The sequence below is a fragment of the Chenopodium album genome, chromosome 11 (genome assembly GCF_948465745.1).
Source record: "Chenopodium album chromosome 11, dcCheAlbu1.1, whole genome shotgun sequence".
NCBI classification, from domain to species: domain Eukaryota; kingdom Viridiplantae; phylum Streptophyta; class Magnoliopsida; order Caryophyllales; family Amaranthaceae; genus Chenopodium; species Chenopodium album.
Genome location: NC_137844.1, coordinates 330,898 through 351,302, shown reverse-complemented (window position 1 = coordinate 351,302; position 20,405 = coordinate 330,898). Strand labels below are relative to the sequence as shown.

The 20,405-nt window shown below is 35.5% G+C and overlaps 5 protein-coding genes and 2 long non-coding RNA genes across 8 annotated transcripts; 4 read left to right on the top strand and 3 right to left on the bottom strand.

Moving 5' to 3' along the window:
• Positions 1–491: 491 nt before the first annotated feature.
• Positions 492–3,437, top strand: LOC145567054 (putative protein phosphatase 2C 47). The gene is made up of 3 exons (XM_081626281.1): positions 492–865; positions 1,832–2,265; positions 2,607–3,437. Exons 1-3 carry the CDS (start codon positions 791–793, stop codon positions 3,175–3,177), a joined length of 1,080 nt encoding a protein of 359 aa, XP_081482407.1. The 5' UTR covers positions 492–790; the 3' UTR covers positions 3,178–3,437.
• A 626-nt stretch (positions 3,438–4,063) lies between these two features.
• LOC145568101 (uncharacterized) lies at positions 4,064–5,729 on the bottom strand. Its single transcript, XM_081627532.1, has 7 exons — positions 5,300–5,729; positions 5,127–5,226; positions 4,874–5,022; positions 4,755–4,803; positions 4,613–4,660; positions 4,399–4,497; positions 4,064–4,283 (listed from the first exon to the last, which is right to left on the bottom strand). Exons 1-6 carry the CDS (start codon positions 5,686–5,688, stop codon positions 4,405–4,407), a joined length of 828 nt encoding a protein of 275 aa, XP_081483658.1. The 5' UTR covers positions 5,689–5,729; the 3' UTR covers positions 4,064–4,283; positions 4,399–4,404.
• A 619-nt stretch (positions 5,730–6,348) lies between these two features.
• Positions 6,349–7,439, bottom strand: LOC145568100 (short-chain dehydrogenase reductase 3b-like). The gene is made up of 2 exons (XM_081627531.1): positions 7,283–7,439; positions 6,349–7,179 (listed from the first exon to the last, which is right to left on the bottom strand). The coding sequence occupies exons 1-2, from the start codon at positions 7,294–7,296 to the stop codon at positions 6,399–6,401; spliced, it is 795 nt and encodes a 264-aa protein (XP_081483657.1). The 5' UTR covers positions 7,297–7,439; the 3' UTR covers positions 6,349–6,398.
• A 2,298-nt stretch (positions 7,440–9,737) lies between these two features.
• Positions 9,738–12,271, bottom strand: LOC145568099 (uncharacterized). Its single transcript, XR_014095768.1, has 3 exons — positions 11,625–12,271; positions 10,337–10,434; positions 9,738–10,245 (listed from the first exon to the last, which is right to left on the bottom strand). It is a non-coding gene; the product is annotated as an uncharacterized LOC145568099 (long non-coding RNA).
• Positions 12,272–13,541: 1,270 nt separating this feature from the next.
• On the top strand, positions 13,542–14,724 carry LOC145568017 (uncharacterized). Its single transcript, XM_081627463.1, has 5 exons — positions 13,542–13,870; positions 13,967–14,000; positions 14,117–14,320; positions 14,413–14,502; positions 14,641–14,724. Exons 1-5 carry the CDS (start codon positions 13,542–13,544, stop codon positions 14,722–14,724), a joined length of 741 nt encoding a protein of 246 aa, XP_081483589.1.
• Positions 14,725–14,822: 98 nt separating this feature from the next.
• Positions 14,823–15,433, top strand: LOC145568097 (uncharacterized). The gene is made up of 3 exons (XR_014095767.1): positions 14,823–14,899; positions 15,006–15,053; positions 15,174–15,433. It is a non-coding gene; the product is annotated as an uncharacterized LOC145568097 (long non-coding RNA).
• Positions 15,434–16,547: 1,114 nt separating this feature from the next.
• LOC145568096 (uncharacterized) lies at positions 16,548–19,346 on the top strand. 2 transcript variants are annotated; one of them, XM_081627529.1, is made up of 9 exons: positions 16,548–16,996; positions 17,219–17,252; positions 17,407–17,634; positions 17,909–17,998; positions 18,304–18,369; positions 18,460–18,551; positions 18,640–18,687; positions 18,775–18,882; positions 19,017–19,346. In XM_081627529.1, the coding sequence occupies exons 1-9, from the start codon at positions 16,722–16,724 to the stop codon at positions 19,054–19,056; spliced, it is 981 nt and encodes a 326-aa protein (XP_081483655.1). In that variant the 5' UTR covers positions 16,548–16,721; the 3' UTR covers positions 19,057–19,346. The 2 variants fall into 2 exon arrangements, with proteins under 2 accessions (XP_081483655.1, XP_081483656.1); XM_081627530.1 differs by having other exon boundaries at positions 16,724–16,996; positions 17,450–17,634.
• The last annotated feature ends 1,059 nt before the right edge of the window (positions 19,347–20,405 follow it).

Sequence of the window (20,405 nt, the reverse complement as noted above, 5' to 3'; positions counted from 1 at the left end):
AACGAAGAAAGAAACAATGAAAAGGAATCTAGGAAAATATCTAAAAGCAACAATCTCAGCATACATAAGAGTAGATGATAAAATCTATCCCAGCCATCATAAATAACAACCACCAAAAAAAAAAATAAAGAAAAAGAAATTGGAATAGCAAGTGGAAAAATGCAGAAGAGCTGACCTCAATAATTGTGGAAAAGAAAAGGGGAAAATTACGTAGAGTCAACGCACTGGTATACCCGTAAAGGTAAAAAAATACTCCGTACTGTATAGAGATCGTAGTTAATTGTTAAATTACAGTAAAAAGGATAAAATAAGTCCGACGCGTGGACAGGAAGATTGACGTGGGAGGTACGCCATCTGAAAATATGGCTGAAATCCCAAAAATACCCTGATGGCTTGTCAAATAAAGCGGTGATAAAGTAAGTGCAGAATTGGGAATCATATATAAAAAAAAAAAAAAAAAAAAAGACACGTGTACCCCGCGTGAACCCAGATGACCGCCTCTCTTGTTTTTCCACCGTAATAATTCCTTCATTCATATAAAACCTTCTCCCGCTTTCTGGAATTTTTGTGAGACTTTTTATTATAAACCCAAATACCCACTTGAATTTTTATCCAGCTTTCCTTATTCTTTACACAAATCTGCTGTTATACAATTCTATTATCTTTGATTCCTTGATTCATCGATTGATTGATTTATTAAAATTAATAAAGAAGCGTGATTTAGGGTTTTGTAGTTTGCAATTCAATTTACTAGTAATTCGGATTATCACTATTCATGGTATAGAACGACATGGGTGCTGACGCTGAAGTTGTTTGTCCTCAAATTGTTCCTAGTCTCGACGCCGTTCTCGCCTGTTCTCAACTTGTAAGTTTCTAGATCGTAAAATTTCTGCCTCAATTTTGATTCTTTTCATGGGTTAGGTTTTTTTCTTTAATTACACCGATTTTCTGGGTAATTCTCCCTGTATTCCGATTCGTTACTTTTATCAACTACCAGTATTGATTGAGAAAATACTGATGCTTTCTAATCAAAGCTTAATTTGAAACTAGTAGGTTTGATCACAATTCTATGCTTTTTGTCCTTCCTCTTCAAGATTTGCAAACCCTTGTTAGATGAAGCTCCGAGGTTTACTGCTTTATACAACTTTAAATTTCTAACTCTTCACAGAATATCAATATAATTACACAATTGAATCATTAAACTTGTCCTGCTCAAATTTAAACTGGTTGATCATAAGGTATAGTATATGAATTGGAAGGTAGCAAGATTAGGTAACAACGACTGAATCTGTGAGGCATGTATGCTGTATATTGATACAAGCAAGTATAAATTTGAGGATACATGCAGACTATATGATTATCTCCTGGCACCAGTTGTTTATCTCGAATACCCTTTGTCATGTAAATCAGGCTATGGTTTTGACAACTCAACATTATTGTCTAGACTATGGAGCGAACCCAGATCTGATAATAACTCGCACATGCCAATTCAATTTTAGTTTGGTGTTTCTTTTTCCTGTTAACAATTTTTAGTAGTAATTCAAGTGTAGTTTTGAAGAATAATATCACTTTGGAACCAATTAAACTCCAGTTGTGCTTTTCCAGTTTTATATATTATCATCTTTTCATCAGCCTACCGAGTATTTGTGACTTTTGTGATGATTTTTATCACCGTGCTTTTGTATATTTAATCATGATCGAAGTTGGTGTTGTGACTGTATCATGTCTGTTTATATAACCGTTCAAAACTATGCTGGAGGCCTGGTTGTAGGAGTTGTTGGATTTATTATGTTACTTTATAATGGATACTGATTAATTTTCTTAATTTTAGGATAAAAAGACCCCGGATGCAGTGGCAGACGGTTCTCTTTCTTCTACCATGCAGCAGTTTGTACCAATTATCCGCTCTGGAAGCTTTACTGACATTGGACCGCGCAGATTCATGGAAGATGAACATATAAGGATTGATGATCTTTGTATGCATTTGGGTTCAATGTTTACATGTCCCAAGCCCAGTGCTTTTTATGGGGTTTTTGATGGTCATGGAGGACCTGAAGCAGCAGCTTATGTCCGCAATAATGTCAATAGATTCTTTTTTGAAGATGTCAATTTCCCCGAAGCCTCTGAATTGAATGACATATTTCTTCAAGGAGTGGAGAATTGCCTTCGCCAAGCCTTTCTTCTGGCAGATCTAGCCCTTTCTGATGATTGCAGCATCAGTACTTCTTCAGGAACAACTGCTCTTACAGCTTTGATACTGGGAAGGTATGTTAAATGCAAATTGCTAGCTCTTCCTGGAGTTTTCTTCTTTTTGTGCCTCTGCTTTTTTAGTTTCATTTTTTCTGGTGTCATGCCTCCTCTGTTACTTGATATTGTTGCCAGTGTTTCAAGTACCATTGTGTTGTACTTGATGAAACTATGTTGCTCCCTTTGATGAAGTATACAACTATACACTTTAAGTGACTAGCTAGTTTAGCATGACCATTTAATGAAATGGGGATTGTTTATGAGCTTATTATTATTCTGTATGAGGCGGCTTTTTCTCTGTCTTTACAGTCTTCGGAATAAGTATCTGACCATTTATCTTTGTGTTTGCTTTCTTTCAGGCTCTTGCTGGTTGCAAATGCTGGTGATTGTCGAGCTGTCCTTTGTCGGAAAGGAGAAGCCATTGATATGTCTCAAGACCACAGGCCTACATATCCATCAGAGAAGAGGAGAGTTGAAGAATTAGGGGGTTACATAGACGATGGATATTTGAATGGAGTTTTATCGGTGACTAGGGCTCTGGGGGACTGGGACATGAAACTTCCCAAGGGTTCAGCCTCACCCCTCATTGCCGATCCGGAACTGAGACAAATTATTTTGACCGAAGATGACGAGTTCCTCATAATTGGATGTGATGGAATCTGGGATGTATTGTCAAGCCAACAAGCAGTCAGCATCGTGCGTCGTGGATTAAGGCGGCATGATGACCCAGAACTATGTGCAAAGGAGCTGGTCAGAGAGGCCTTGAGGCTCCACACCTTTGACAATCTCACTGTCATAGTTGTGTGCTTTTCATCTTCTGATCACCAGAGAGAACAATCAGGGTCCAGGCCTCGGAGATTCCGGTGCAGCCTCTCAGCAGAGGCCTTGTCTACTCTGAATAGCTTGCTGGAGACCAATGACAGTCACTGATTCATTTTTAAGAGTGTAAATATGATCTGTTTAGAAGTCAGTGCGCTCAATGTACTGTGCGTGATTGATGGAGATATTCAATGTTACTGTTTTAAGCTGCTTCAGTAGGACTTGTTAGAAAAAGCGGCTTGCAGTTTTGTTAGGGGGTTCTTCTTTTGATGGTAGACTATTTAATTGTTGTGTATCGGGCTATTGTTGGCAGGACAGGTTGATGTGAATATAATTGAAGGGATTGAAGGTGTTTGGAGGTCTATAAATAATGCTCTATTCTTTCAGTATTCGGTGATTGCATTTGTGTTTTTAATTCATTTTTGTTCTCAAATTGATCATCATATATCATCCAGCTCATATCCCCTTTAAAGTGTTTAAACAGCTTTGACTCTCGGGTTAGAGGAGATTAATAGTTTGAACTTTGAAGTAGTGCATGTAATCATGTATATTACTCTGTGTATCACAATATCTAATTGTCATACGAGTGGTTATTATGTACAATTCTGTTTCAGTAGGCTGCAATTAGGCAACTCCTTTGTTTTACTTCCCAATGTCATGAATATATCTCTTGTGAAGTTGTGAGTACTCTATTGTAGCGGAAATACGGAGTATATAGATAAATGCTAAATGTCATCATAGATTACTTGATCCTATGGTCCCTCTCTCTCTCTACTTTCCCTTCCCCCTGTCCTCTCACTCAAACAGTCCACTCCTGCAACCACTCATCCACACCAAGCACCGGCCACACAAGTAATCCGACTGTTTTTACGCTATTCAAATTATTGCCATAGAACCAGAACAGCAAAATGAATCATCCAAGACAAATAGAATAATGTGGACAAAATCATGCAGGCATAGGTTTTGCGTTCCAACTAACGGAGTACATACAAACAGATTACACAATTCCATCCATTCAGATGCACTAAAATCAAAGCGCATACCAAACAGCTGTTTTATTATATAGGTATATCAAGTCTATCAACCAAAGGTTCAATTACCAATTACACATGTACAACAGGGTTTTGGTTCTTGTTGGTTACAATTCCTGAAGAATCTCTTGGTTTATCAATTACACATTTACAAACCAGGGTTTTGGACTTGAAAATGTGAGCTGGCTGCAAGTAAATTGGTGAAATAAGTAAGCAAGAGTGATTACAATTTGTAACAGGATATTCCTATAAAAAAGATGACTTATACTATACAATTAGTTTCTGCAGTTGAGTGACTCACACAGGATCAGTTGGTTGACTCTAGTTGACTGTTTTTGGCAAAGTTTGTAAACCTTTCCAAACCTCGTAGAAGCAGGCTTTCAAGAAAAGGTTGAAGTGCCTACAAGTATAAAGAACCAGGAGACGTTAATGCCAAGAATGTCGTGAGGAAAGGAAAAGGCAGAGCAACAGCAATGAGAAATATAAAACACCTATTTGAAAGGAAAGATGCTTACTGATGCCACAGGTGATAGAAGTTGAGGAACTTCGTAAGACACAGTCAGCTGTGAAAGAAGATAATTTAGGAGAGAGTCAGTTAACAATGGTATTCAGCAAATATGCATAGAGTATTTGTGAGGAATAAGAAGGGGTCCTTACTTCTATAAGACAGGATGAAGGACCTCTTGGGTAAAATCGAACAGCACCACTGCAATGGAAGAATTATTTCATCAACAATCCATCCGAATACTCTTATTCATGTTGCATACAAATCTCACCTGTTTGGAAGGCCTTCAAGAGATCTCCAGTGAATTTTTTGATTTGGAATGGGCTGCAGATTTCGCGCAAGCCAAGAGAATTCAATATCACGACCAAATGCTTTATATCTCAGCGTCCATCTTGATTGGTCAGGCTTATCTTCCAACACCTGCTTAAACCTCAATTATTTTTTCACCATAAAAAAAAAAAAAAAAAAAAAAAAAAAAAAAAAAATCACAAAAGCATTTCACGGAATTGAAAAAAACAAGCAACCTTAACAGATGAAATGAAAGGCATCCACTTAGGAATGTCTTCACGATTAGAGTAGCAGTTATACGCAACAGATACAGGCACATCAACTTCCTTCTTCACCCTGCATTTCATTGTAATTATGGATCTTAATTTTATTCACAAATTCAACGATTCAAAGAAAGAGAGAGACAAACGTGCAATCTTGCAATTCCATGACAGGTCGGAAACGGAAAGGGCGTTTGGATACAAATCCATTTGGGATTTTGAACAGGAGTCGAGTGGCTGCTTTTGATTTTAAAGAATTGAAACTAACTTTGCTGCTCAAATAACAATCAACCTTCGAATTTGGATTTGAAGTTGATGCTGCCCTCATCAACAAACTAAGCTGGGGACCTGAAATCGAGCTTCGATTTGAAGGTGCTACTATGGATGTTGAAAACATTCTGGTTTTTTCAACCCACAACACTAAGATGAAGATCGACTGGTTCCTATCACTCCTTCCCACTTGCTCCTTTTTTCTTTTTCTTTTTCTTTTTTTGAAGGGGGGCCTACTTACCCTACTGTCTACATCCCGAATTTCCATGGTTCTACTATGGAGTACTCCGTATAAAAATGGGAGAGGCGTGTAAGAGACTAGAGGTGAAAATTGAACTCAACAACTCAACTCTCTTTCGACGACTGTATTCTGTGGTCTATTCTTTAATATCCAAGAAAATTCAAAACTGTCCCAAATTACTACTATTCGTATTTGTTTGTGTGCACAAATGACAAATATCAAACTGTTCAAGTAAATGCGTCTTTCATTGATTTTGGGTTAGTATGATTAATTTATTTGTTCATCGGAAACCAATTTTGGTGATTGAATATGTTACCCTAACAATTTTTGCTAATTCAATACCATCGTTATAAATCTAATTGGAAGTTATACTGAACACAAGGCTATGGCTTGTGTTGTGCCGATAACTTAATTGCACACCTATTAGTAATACACAACGTACAAATTAAAGTATTAGTACAAAACATGTTAGTAAATGAGAGCCAAAAACAGTTTACTTCATATATTTCGACTGTTAGCTTAGCTTGATCATGGATTAATGTAATCCCAAATTTCAAATTAAAAGACACTGGCGACGTAATAAGTAAACAACCACATACCAACATATATCGCACCAATAATGTACCATACTTGATAGAACAACAACAAAATATGTATTATATTGAAGGGTGATGACATTGTGAGAATAATATACTGAAGAAAGGATTTATTTAGATGGCAGAAACATGAATTATTAATTAATTAGAAGGAGGAGCAGGATTGTGACTACTTACGGTGAATCCGCCATCTAACACCAAGTTATGGCCGTTGATAAAGGCGGATTCATCGGAAGCAAAGAATAGAGCAGTCTGAGCAACGTGGCTTGCCTTCAAGACAATCCCCTTTAAGCTAGTTATTGTTGCACAGCTCTGCTCAAGTTGACTTGGTTCCATGTTGTATGTATTGCAAGCCAAGGGAGTTGCTACTCCAAAAGGAGATATGCAATTCACACGGATCCCATGTGCACCCAGCTCACTGCTTGCCGCTTTTACCAGCCCCACCACCGCGTGCTTTGAGGCCGTGTACGTGATAGGCCCTACGCCGGCTATGGAGGCCGACACACTAGCTGTGCATATAATGGATCCACGGATCTTTCGGCTGACCATGGCCCGGCCCACATGCTTGATGGTAGCAGCCACCCCTCGGACGTTGATGGCAAAGGTGTTGCCTAAATGGGCCAAATCCAAGTCAAGGATGGTGGACAGTGGGCCAATGACACCGGCATTGCTAAAGAGGATGTCAAGGGTGCCATGTTTTAGTAAGGTGTAAGTAACAGCTTCTTCAACTTGTTTCTCGTCTCTAACATCACAATGGTAGTAACTGGCTTTGTCTAAGCCTATGGATGCTACCACTTGTTGCCCTATTTCATCTTGGATGTCAGCCACCACTACCAACGCCCCATTCTCTGCGAATAGTTTTGCCGCCTCCTCGCCTATACCACTCGCTGCTCCGGTGATCAAAACAACCTTGCCTTCCAATCTAATAACAGAACAATACAATAACTACTTATTAATTTAAAGGATATATAGATACATGTTAATACAATATAGTACTGGATACACCAACATGTAAGCAAACATACCTTGGCTTAGACATATTGATTGTATAACTTGATTTCTCCGATGAGATTTCCCCTGTATCACAAATTAATGTTTACAGAAGATCGGATCTATTTTTGCTTGCTTATATTTTTATATACAAACTATATATACTGTATTATAATTGTCAATGAAGGTTGCCAAATAATTATTTTTTAAATTTTTTTTGTCCTGGCCAGCTGCCTATTTAATTAATGCTGCATAGGTAGGGTGATTATTACCTCGAATTTTTTTATTTTATAAGTCAGTAGATTCATTTGTATACTTTTTTTTCTCTCTTATTGTTGATAATTATTGAGTTCTTGTAAATGAAGTAATTACTCCGAATTAAATAGTGTTGTTATTAACTCTTTTTATAAAATAGATGGATAGTAAAATGTAGCTATTGACTTACTGTTGTAACTAAGCTGAAAGTTGTGTATTCTTTTCGTGTATAAATAACTAGGTTAGAACCCGTGCGATGCACGGTTTAAATAATATATTTTTAAATTGTACATGTTAAAATAAATCGCTATTATACATGAATATAAATAAGAATTACGTTGGTTTTCAAAAAAAAAAAAATGAAAATAAAATTGTACATGAATATAAATAAGAATTACGTTGGTTTCCAAAAAAAAAAATAAAAAAATAAAAAAGATGACATCATCATTGCATTTAGGCGGGAAAATTTTAATTAAGAGAGCAACACGTGAGCAGTGGTGACATCAGCATTTTCTATTTTAATAATAGTTAATGGATAGATGTTTTGAAAGTAAAGGTGGTTGGATAAGACTTTTCCGCTTACAAGTGCAATTTTCAATCAGCTAAAGATCATTGATTAATCGATCTAATATGATATATTAGACAATGCGCATTCGTTAACTCTAACTCACCAAAATTAACTTAGTAAAAATTTCTAAATAGTGATCGAGTAATGACTAATGATACATGCATTGTCACATGATTGCCAGTTTTGCCACATACTAATTGACTCACATATTGATTGAAACTTAAAAAAGAAAACTATATGACAAAAAACAAAACAAAACACACAAAGTCTTATACGTGGATAGTCACATGGTATGATCATTTCACATAATCACATATAAAGCAATTAATTAAGTAATAAGGGGTTACGGTGAAGATCAAATGGGGTTACCGTAATATATGTAGGTTACTTAAATGAGAAAAAGGGGTTACTTTCTTATATAAGTGGAATTATTCTTTCATTTTTTAAAATGATAAAATAAGGGTTACTCAAATGAACAAATGGGGTTATTTATTTCTAAATTACTTGATTTTACTCGTATAATGAATTTGAGTTACTTTTATGGATTACATGGGGTTACTCTTATGAAAAAATGAAGTTACTCATACATATAAATGAAGATTACTCTTATAAATCAATGTGACCACACCGTGTGGCTAGCCACATACAAGACTTGTCCAACAAAAAAACTTCGTATATGATAAATTAAGCAAGTGAGAGATAGGTAGATAGCTATGTCTGCCTATTTTAAATATACATTTAACAAAGTTAATTAAGTTCTAAGTTACATATCCCTATCACTAACCTTGAGGAAGGTAGTTTGCCGTATAGAACTATAGATGGACCAAGTTTTTTCCAAACAAGATTGCTACTATATATATATATATATATATATATATATATATATATATATATATATATATTGTGATGGTTTATTCAATTAGGCTTAAAAAGTCAGCTTCAAGAACAATATGTATGTGTACATACAATAAACTTTATTGTATAAACCAAAAGTTGAAGCCAATCAAGCCATTGCCCAAAACCAAAAAATTTCCTATAACGGAAATCACTCTGCTGTGATGAAAAATTCATCTCATCATGCCATTAAATATAAAACTTTTTTTTTTTGACAAAACAAGAATTAAATACGTATTAATATAATACACTTAAAAATGAGGGGATGAACTAATGAAGTATGTGAATAAGAGAACACTACATTTAATTATACTAGGGGAGCCAACGCGCGCGATGCGCTCGGAGCAGTTTGCCCTTTTTTGTTTATATTGTGTTGTTTTTTATGTGCTTAAGTTGGTTTTTTTGGGATAATTATTTTGTAAATAAATTGTTTGTGGGATTTTGTTTTGTAAGGGAAATTGTAATTTAGTTGTTTGTGTTAATTCTATAGCATATAACAACAATATTTGAAATTTATAGTTGTAATGAGTTGTTGCAATGAGTTGGTGTAGTGACTATCATATTAGAGTGGTGCAATGAGCTTAAAATTGACAGTAATTGAAATTTATAGTTGCAATGATTTGCTAGTAGTGACTAATGTATTGGAGTGGTGCAATGAGATTTAAATTGAGCTTATAAAAGGTGTTGTTGTATAACAGCCTACGTTACCATTTATTATTTGATCTCAATAAAAGAGTTCTTACATGGCACATAAATTTAGATTAAGCCTAGTATTACGAAGTACATAGATATATATTGATTTGCAAAAAGTGTCGTTTTAGGACACGAATGTTGATTTTTTTTTTTTCTGCTAGTACTTAAGCAATATAAATATATAGCTAAGGATAAGGTGCCGTTTAAGGACAAACTGTTGCTTGTTGTTCTTTGTTGTACTCCTTGCGTGTTTAGTCAAAGGAAATGTCTTTGAGAGCCCATTCGAGGACCTGGATTTTGGTGATAGAAGTTGTTGGGGCAATTTGGAAATGTATGGTCTTGGTCCGCAAGTTGGTAGCTATTTCTTCAAATTCCGGCCAATCACCCTCCAATAATGCAGTTAATGTTTTTGTTGAGTACTAATTTCGAAATATATGGCCTTTGCCTTTTTTTTTCCTGTTCTTACTCCCATTTTCTTCTCATATATCTCTGAAGTAGGGAGACCAATGAGCTTTTTGCAGTCTTCAGCAACAACAGTGAGTCTTAGTAGGCCAATAACTCCTCTGCAAATTCTTTTTTAGCAAGATCCTGCGTGCATTAATTTACATGAAATCCCAATTAGAAAGTAAGCTAGGACTGGAACTTGAACAATCCATGATATGTAAAGAGGCTCACTTACATCAGGGAAAAGCTGAGGTCCTTCGAAGTGGCTATGAAGATATTTCAGCAAATCAAGGCTCTCTCCCTTCACCTCATTGTTGTGCTCCAAGCAGGAACCTATATTGAACAATAAGCGAAATTATCTTCTTTGATAGAAAAGAATAGTACATACTGTAACGTCCTTGTCCAGAAGGCTAAGATACAAAAACAAAACACAAATTCTGCAGTGAGGAAACAAGTTGATTTTGCGACTTGGAAACAATTTACTGATCACATTTTATTTACCCGGAAAAATGCAACAAAGATTATTTATTTCAATTAGCTACTAATAATAATTCTAGTCCCGGGATTCCTCACTTGAAGGCTCTTTGTTAGGACTGATAAACTACATACTATTATCTAAGACAAACTAAACGCACATAAAGAAAAAGTGAGTTAGCAATAGAGCAGGGATGCTGAAATGTTTAATCACTTTAGACTGTGATCACTCCCTTTTATATGCATAACCATTGTCTTCTGTCAAAGAAAGCACTTAGCAATTAAGCAAAAATTTCAAGCCACTAATATAGCTAAATGTCATCTTTCAACACTTAGTATCCCAACAAAACTAATACCACAACCTATGAGCCCGGTGGAGACCTCTAATCGCTGACAAAGTACAAAATGATGTAGGATAACTACATTTCCACAATCTTTCCATAAAACAGATTAGCTTGAACACTAAAGCTCGGGGTTTTTCCTTTTTTTCCTCCTTTCTCTTGAACTCATCTACTACGGAGTAGCAAAATAGCAATGCATAAAAATTTCACAGTCATAGGTCTCCGCTCAATGGGTATTTTGTTTAATCAAATTCAATAAAAAAATTTCACAACCATCAAATTTATACTCACAAATTTCCACAATTCATAATTAAATGGGTATTGTTTTCCATCAAATTCAACAAATTTTTTAAGTCACAAATTTCCACAATTCAGAATTACATAGGTATTTTTTTTACTCAAATACAACAAATTTTTTTCACAAGCTTTAAATTATAGTCACAAATTTCAACAATTCAAATCGAACAATTGCCCAGACGTGATTGGGGGCAAATTTATGAGCAAAATTCAATACTCGGTACTAAACTATGCAATTTAAAAGCCATAGTCAATTATTTATCAACTAATTACTCTTAATCAATACTAAACTATCAATAAAAGAACATACTCTATCTCTTATTGGTGGCAAAATTGTGAGTATAAATCAATACTAAACCAACTATTGGCCACAATTCAGAACTAATATTTTGTTAATGCAGGAGTACAAACCTTGTATTTTTGCACTGTATAGAGAGGAAAGAGAAAGAGTTGCCGGAGGCACCGGTGACCCACCTCCCATAAACTCCGGCCGTCATCTTCCGCCGCTTCTCCCTCGATAGGCACCTGTGCTTTCCTAGCCCCTTCCTCACCGTGGTCATCACCAGTCGATGGACCACAAAATGCTTCTTTGATGTCATTTCTTGTATCAACTTTTCAAGGACCCAATTTGATTAGTACTGTGCGTAATTGTAAAATTTAGTAGTTCAATGGAGCTTATAATTGATAGAATGGACCTTATAATCGATAGGTATCAACGTTTCTTGAATTGTAAAATTCATCCGACCAATGGAGCTTATATCAACTTCTCTTGGCCAATTTGGTATCAACGTTTCTTGAATTGTAAAATTCAGCACTTCACTGGAGCTTATATCAACTTCTCTTTGCCAATTTAATTTGATAATGGTGATGAACAGAGATGAACACACATGGAGAGGAGAGAGAAAGCTGGAGGATGATGAGATGCGTGTTGGCAGGAGAAGGTGTGAATTATTGTGGGGGTAATAAGGTAAATAAACAATTTTAAGGATATAAAGGTCCGGCCATTGTTTATAAGAACAATCTTCCACTTTTTATAAAGTAGGGAAGTAGGGATAAATCATTGATTTTGAATCCTATCAATTATTGTCGGCATAAATTTAAAATCTAATCCCTAAATTCAATCAAAATAGAGGATGGGATTGGTTTCTAAAATTAATAATGATAGTATGTAAAATGCACATGGGCTTGTAATACGTTGCACCTAACTAACGTAGAGTATTATTATATAATAGGTCACAACTCATCACGTATCACGTGGTACCATGAACTCCGCAGTACACTGCTATACTACGTATTATCTTACCACTTTACTAACAACATTACGTTATACTACTCTGTAGTCCGTATACGATTATTGTTGAATCGTTCTTTTCAATATTTGCTTAGTTGATCAACTAATAACACATTAATAAATATACAAGCTAAGGTATTTCAGTTATTTAGGATCATACAATACATGCCATCGTCATAAAACTTGAATAATAATGAAACTAAGAATTAACTCAGACAAAGTATTGCAATGAAATAATGGACACTACATTAGTAAATTATGGGACGACAAAGGAATTAAGTATTAGTAAAAATTGTTGTTACTCGATTTCAAGATTATTTATTTATTTATTTTTTTCATTTGGCTTTTTCCTGCTCATCCTTTCAATAATAAAAATCTAAATCAAACAAATATTACTTTGTAAAATGATTAGAAATATTTTGGTTATTTGATGAAGTAGAGGATAGATTAGAAATGGAGGGAGTAGTTTAATATGAATTGATGAAATAATGGATTTATGAATTATCAGCAAAAGTCTTGGGAGATTGGCTATGGCCTAAAGCTGGTTGGGCTGAAGTTATAGGTCCAAGAAATGTTAGTTATTTAGCAAAAGATGGGCAGTATATATTCCAGTAGATAGTTAGTTATTTATTAGTTGGGCAGCCCATGAAAAAGGAGGGAAGTCGGAAGGTGCGTCATCAGTCATCAGTGGGGGGTGGCTTAGTAGCAGAAACTAAAGGTAGGTGGCAAGAAAAGAAAGTAAACACGTTGGAGAAATATCAAGAGTAGTAAGTACACTTGGAGTATCTGTCAGTCTAAACTCCCATTCGTACTTAATCAATGCTTAAAGTAGTATACAAGTACACGTTGAACAAGTATTATAAGAATTATCAAGTTTATTGGTATGATCCTAACTTATAGTATAATTTAATCACCAAAGCAGATAAGATAAACTATCTATGATAGATTAATTAGCTAGTAGTAACATATAATTCAGAGCTGTTAGTATTCACTAGGAATTGAAGCTGTACTGTAAAGTGTAAAAAGGTGGGTGGGTGATGGAAGTGGTACATTGGTACGGCGTCGTTTCAGTGGTTGTTGTAGTAACAGCAGCTGTTGGCTCCGTTTATGTTCTGTGGAGGAAGAACCACCATACACAACCTCCTGCAGCTGGAACCGGAACATCTGACAAGTATCACAGTCTTTTATTCAATACTAAAAATAATCATAGTAGTGAAAGCAGCGACCATTATTGGAGCAGCTGCTGGAGTGGCTTGCATCCTGCTTACCTTGTTGTGTTTAGGCTGCTCTCTTTATCTGCCCTTGCTTTCTTCTTAGCATGGGATATCCATCATTGGGGTCCTTCCATCTTTATCTATTACACTGAGTATGTTTCTTTTCTCTTTATTTGCTCTTTTCTCAATTCATATACATACCCACTATCTAACTCTACGTAGTTTTATTTCTAATGCTTGATTTGCAGGTGGACTTACTCTTTAACTATGATGTATTTCGCGGTATGTAAATTTGATTTACTAATTTCTGCTAACAAATTCAATCATGTTCTGTATAAATGAATGAAGTAGTAGTTGTAGTAAACTGACAAAACTCTACTGATACTGAAAAATAACAGATAGGGAGTGTTATCTCTGCTCATGGTTGCTGGTTATTACATAAACATAACAACAATGACAGTCCTTGTTTAGAAGAGTCTCCGGGAAGAGGAAGAGGAAGAGTTGATATGGAAGATATTCCAACAACAACAACATCAAATTTGAATTATGGAAAGCAGCAAACCCCTGGATTTTGGGGATATCTTATGCAAATTACATACCAGGTAGGTTGACATACACTAGTCCAATTTTAAATTTGAAGACAGCTACAGTATGTAGTCCAATAGTCCATATTTCAACTCAAGTAAATTTGCAGATAAGTGGAGGTGCTGTTATTTTGACTGACATTATATTTTGGTGTATTATTGCCCCTGCGTCTTCAAATACACGCCTTGGCTTGACCCTGGTCAGTCCCTACATACTACTTGATTCAATTCCTCACCCTTTTTCTCCAGCTTTCCGTTTAAATGATTGAAATTAAATGTCCTTGTATGTATATATATATGGTTATTCACTGTTGTGTTCTACTTAATTAATTGTACAGCTGATGGGATGCATCCATACTGTGAATGTGGCCTTTTTGCTTCTCGACGCTTGCATTAATCGCCTTGTAAGTTTTATTGCATAGTCAATTCAATGATCGATCTGCTTGCTAACATACATGGAATATGTTTGTATTTGTAACTTGATAAAATTGAGTGCGATGAACAGACATTTCCTTGGTTCCGGCTTGCTTATTTTGTGCTGTGGAGCTCAGCATATGTCATCTTTCAATGGCTCATACACCTCTGTGGTTTCACTTGGTCAGCAGTCGATTCCTTATTAGCTTCACTCATTCTTCATTTCCCACCGCGGCCTATCTTATCTATAGAGTAGAAATTTCTTGACCTTTTTTTATATACATTTCAGGTGGCCATATCCTTTTCTAAAGCTGTCAACACCTCTGGCTCCTCTCTGGTAAGTGATAGTTAAATTATTATCTTCGCATAAATTGATACGATGCACTATGAGTACAGCATTATTGCCTTGCATCTTGTAATATCTTTTGATCAAACCATGGCTTTATGTATTTTACAGGTATCTGGTCCTAGCTGCATGTCACGTTGTTTGTTACGGGCTGTATGCATTAATCGTGCGAGGGAAGGATTTGCTCTTTTCCAAATTATTTCCACATTCATACATTAGATCATACTATTAATTCACCTACCCGGCCTTCTATTCTTCCTCAAGAGATTTGGAGGGTTATATCTACTCTACTTTCTACTTAAATTCGGAATCACTGATGAGATTGATTGATTCTCATATTTAGCTACAACTTTAAGTATTATTTACAATATTGAACAGTATCACTGATTCTCTATATCTCAATTTAATGAAATGTTTTCAGACATGGAGGAATGAGAATTTTTTTTTTTTTTTTTTTTTAAATAAAAGTTTTCGCCATTCCAAATAGATAGAGCAGGCAAGTAGGCATGTCACTTGTGTGAAACAAATAATACAAGCAAGAATGTTAGCTATTGATTACATCCTTCAATGATACAATAATAAGATTAAGCAGCTAAATAAGTGAGCCAATAAGCTATAATAAGCCTATAACAGATTAATATGGCTGCTCATGCAATTACATTTTCTGCTTTGACTATGACTAGTAGCTTGTAAAAGAACTAAGCATTTTTTTTCGGTACAAGTCCTCTATAGTACCAAACAAAACAATTTCAAAGTAAAAAAAATAACTGCCAGTAAAAAAAATAACTAAGCACTTTTTTTCAGTACAAGTCCTCTATACTGGTATTTAATGTTTTTGGTAGCACGTTAGAACATGTTTATTGTGTTGTCATGTTGAAATTATGCAGTACTCCGGAAAAAACATGGTGACACACAAAATGTGCTATTAAGTGGGGTGGTTGGATTGTATAGTTTATTGCTTCCTTCCCTCAACCCTTAATTGATTTATCAGCGCTCACTCAACACTCCCCAACTAAACCTATTTGGGGGTATACAGGAATACCGGTTTGGACTAGTAGATATATAGCTCACAAAAGTTTTAATTTTTATTTTTCCTTAACTAGGATTGTCTTATACAATAGTTAATACGAGTTAAGAACTCAAAATGCTCTTCTCAAGAATATATTACACAAATCTCGTGGAAGAATTGAACAATACAAACATGGATATATACTTCATTTCTAGCAAATTTTTAGATTAGTATAGCCGTGTAGTAGTATCTCGTACAATTAATTAATTATGCTGGGCGTATGTTAAATAATTAATGTAGTACGTATGAAATTTTTAATTAGGCGGTGAAATCTCCTTTATAAGAACAATCTGATTGGATGTTTATGGTGGTTATAATTTGCTAATTATAGTATCATAATGGACGGACAAGGGCATGGGTTTTATTAGAATTACAAGTTAGTTGTACTAGAGAGAAGTAGACTAATCTATATAAAACCCCACCAACCACAACTGAGTTTAGAAATTAGAACCTGATGCCACCAGTAAATTATTGTAGATGTATGTTCAATGTTGGTCCCAGTCTCATGAGTCGTCCCAAATTATCAATAATTACTCCTGATTCTGCTTCTTAAATCCCAAAAGCAAGGAAAAAAGATAGAGAGCTCAAAGATGAGTGTTGATTACTGGATGAAATGGCAAGTCCCTGTTTGTGGATTGATTATTGTAATCCCAGCTGCAGTTGCGATCAATCTGATCAAGAAAAGAATCAGAAATGGAGAAGATGAAACCCAGAAGCCTAAATTAATCTTATGGGTTCCTTGCTGGAGAAATCTCAACCCCAAATGGCTTCTTCTCTACAGAGCTTCAGCCTTTATTACAATGGCGTACCTTCTCTACCAGATGATTCTTTTTTCTGGCCTTTTTGCTTTCTATTTCTATACCCAGTAAGTCAACTACTATCTCTCTTCAATCTTTTTGTGCTATTTCATGTAAATTGTCTTTTGATTTCTTGCCAAATAAAAAATTATACCTACTACTAAATTTTTATGCTGTGCATCACTGCATATAACCCTAAGCAGCTACTATGCAATACAAAGCAGTCGACTTTTTGAAAAATTCTTCCTTTGGGCTTGAGCTTACTATCGATTTCATGGACTCGTCTGCAGGTGGACATTTGCATTGGTTATGGTCTATTTTGCGGTATGTCCCTGCATAATTCCCATTTTATACTGTTGTACACTAATAAACCTGTTTTTACAACCTTATCACCTAATATGGATGCATTTTGAATACTTAGAAGCTAGAACTCTTTTTCTGTTTTTTTTTTTTTTTATATGCTTCACGGTTCATGTAGATTGGGACCATCATTTCTGCCCAAGCATGCTTTATGTCTGCAGAGAAAGGACCAGCAACAAGTGCCGAGAAAGACAAATTTCTGAAAAATGGTTCAGATGGCAACGAATCTGCTGCTGCTTTGGGTGCAAACAAGGGTGAAGGCAGCAATAGCTTGCAAAATCATGACAGTAATGATGAAGCTGGAGGAGTAGGATTCTTAGGGTCTCTTATGCTAATTGTTTACCAGGTGAGTTCGTTTGCGCCTTGCCTGATGAATCTGTTTGATTTTGATGCAATCGCTATACCGCTAACATCCCGGTTATATCAGCCTTTTTGCAGCAATACATTTACTAGCTGACCCCTCCTTAACCTTCCTTTTAATTACCTACATCAATTGAGTAAATAAATGTAGCTTCTAATTCATCTAACAGCGAAATTTAATTGTTGTGCCCTTCAGTCTTTATGTTCTTGCTATTGGACGTAAGTTATGTAACTCATCCTGTTCTTGATCCTTCTATCAGATTTCTGCAGGAGCTTCAGTGCTTACAGACTTAGTTTTTTGGTGTATATTGGTGCCAATGATGGCAGGAAAACAGTTTGAGCTTACCTTGGTGAGTGCTTTATCATAGTAGAGCTATTGGTGTGAAATGGTTTTTAAAATAGAACTACTCATTCATTATAGGAATACACTGACGTCCTATAGTACGCATATACTAGGATTATATTTTTAGAGACAAACATCTTAATAACATACACCATAATTCATGAAATCGTGAATCCAGTATCAGCAATGTTGTACTCTCAACTTTCTTGAGTTTTGCCTGGCTCTGCCCATTTAAATTTAGTCTAGTGTCGCCCATATAACTTTAGTCTAGTGTGACTACTGAACTACTAACATCATTTGATATTCCTGCAGTTGATTGGATTTATTCACTCACTGAATGCAGTCTTCCTGGTCATTGATTCGCTTCTTAATGCAGTTGTAAGTAGCACCATACTCCCTGTTATTGGTGCTTAACTACTCGTGCCTTTTTAAAGAGGTTGATTACCTAATTTATTTTCTGCACCTCAGCCATTTCAATGGTTTGGCTTTACCTATTTTATACTTTGGAGCGTCACATACATCACATTCCAGTGGATTCTTCATGCCTGTGGTTTCACATGGTATTTTCACATCTCCTAATTGATCTTCACAATCTCTTTCAATTCATATGTTATAAGTCGTGTCATTTAACAAAAAGGTTTGGTGCAGGTGGCCTTATCCCTTCCTAGAGCTCTCAACCCCATGGGCACCTCTATGGTAAATAAAGCAATCTCCCTTCTCTAAAACTGTGTTTAAAATGTTCACTGAACAGAGAAGTATTTCATAATATGTACTTGTTTGCAGGTATCTCGGAATGGCTGTCATCCACGTTCCTTGTTATGCTGTGTACATAATGTTGGTGAAAGCAAAAAACTCTATTTTTTCTAAGCTGTTTCCACGAGCATTTGTCAGGTTATACTTACTTACCTGATTACATGTAAATATGTAATATAAACCTTATTGCTACGGAGTAGCAACAAGATACAATTTCGCCAATTATCACTTTCCATGTGTATACATTTTCTTAAACAGCTGCTGTATTACAGATCACATCAGTGGATATCACACCACCAAAAAGCAGCCTGACCTCTGAGGTAGTAGCGTGAAGTAGTCATAACACAGAGAAAAGTACTCAAACTCTTGTATACATATGCTTCAAATGTCCCAGAACTTATGAAGCATATAAAGATTGGCAGATTGTACGCAAGCATTGTGCTTACTAGCTTGTATATGTGTTAATAATCAAACTCTTGTATACATGCCTAGTACAATTATGTCGGTGATCAAACTAGGAGTACAAAATAAATGTTAGTGTTGGTAAACTCTTGAGATGTATGGAAGAAATTGTAAGCATCTTTACACTAAAGCAAAACTAACTACTCCATAGCTGCTATAGCACATATGATGAGAAAGCACTATAAACTACTCCATAGCTACTATAGCACATATGATAAGAAAGCAGGGAAAGTTATATCGTATAAACTTCTTATTACAGCAACAATAATATTTCTATGATCTTTGAGTATTCTGCTCATTGAAAAGATTAGCTTCATTGAGACAATCCCTTATGGTCAATTCCCTAACTACTTAAAATAATTGATGGACTCCTCAGTCAACTTAGTTAAACCGTAAACCTTCAGCTTCTTTTCATTTAGAATGTGCAGAGAACTATATACCACTGGTGTTTGCTTCAAATTAATGCTACAGTACTCAATGACTTTTGTCACAGAGGATGTGCTCAAGGATCCTTCTCTTCACTTGAATTAAGGTGATATAAGAATAATGGTAATATATTTCTAATGTGGTCTGCTCTGATCATATTCAACAAGAATAAAAGATACTTCATAAATAGAGTATGAAGCCTATTACTGTGCTTAAAGCTCTACTACTGTCACAGTGGTTTTAAAGCTTAATCAAAGGCTTCTGGGATACAAGTCTAATGATTGACATAAGCCGATAAGATACCCTGCCCAAATAAAGCTTAAAGTTTGATCCTTACCAAATCAACACCACATTCTTTCCTTCAGACCCTGTTGGCATACTAACATATGCCCAGAAATGTAAACTCTCAAGACTAAACAATGTTTTCAAAAAAATTAGAGCAGGGCAATTCACTGTAGGCTTCATAAAATAAACCAATATGTACCAAAAACCATAAACATTAGTTTTAATTCTCAGCAAAAAAGACATGTCATTGACTAAATGGCAAATTGAGAGCAAAATAATAAGATTAAAAATTGCCTTTTTTTTATATCATAATTATTAGTAATGGATGGAGAATCACTCGGCGGCAGGCTTCTGGTAAACGTAGGTGAGACCGCACTAACCACAGTAGTGACGATCAAAATGGTTAGCCATAAAAGTACTTTTCACCAAGTTTAAACATGTAAATCACGTAAAGTGCAAGATGGATGAGCAATAAAACTCTGGATTGG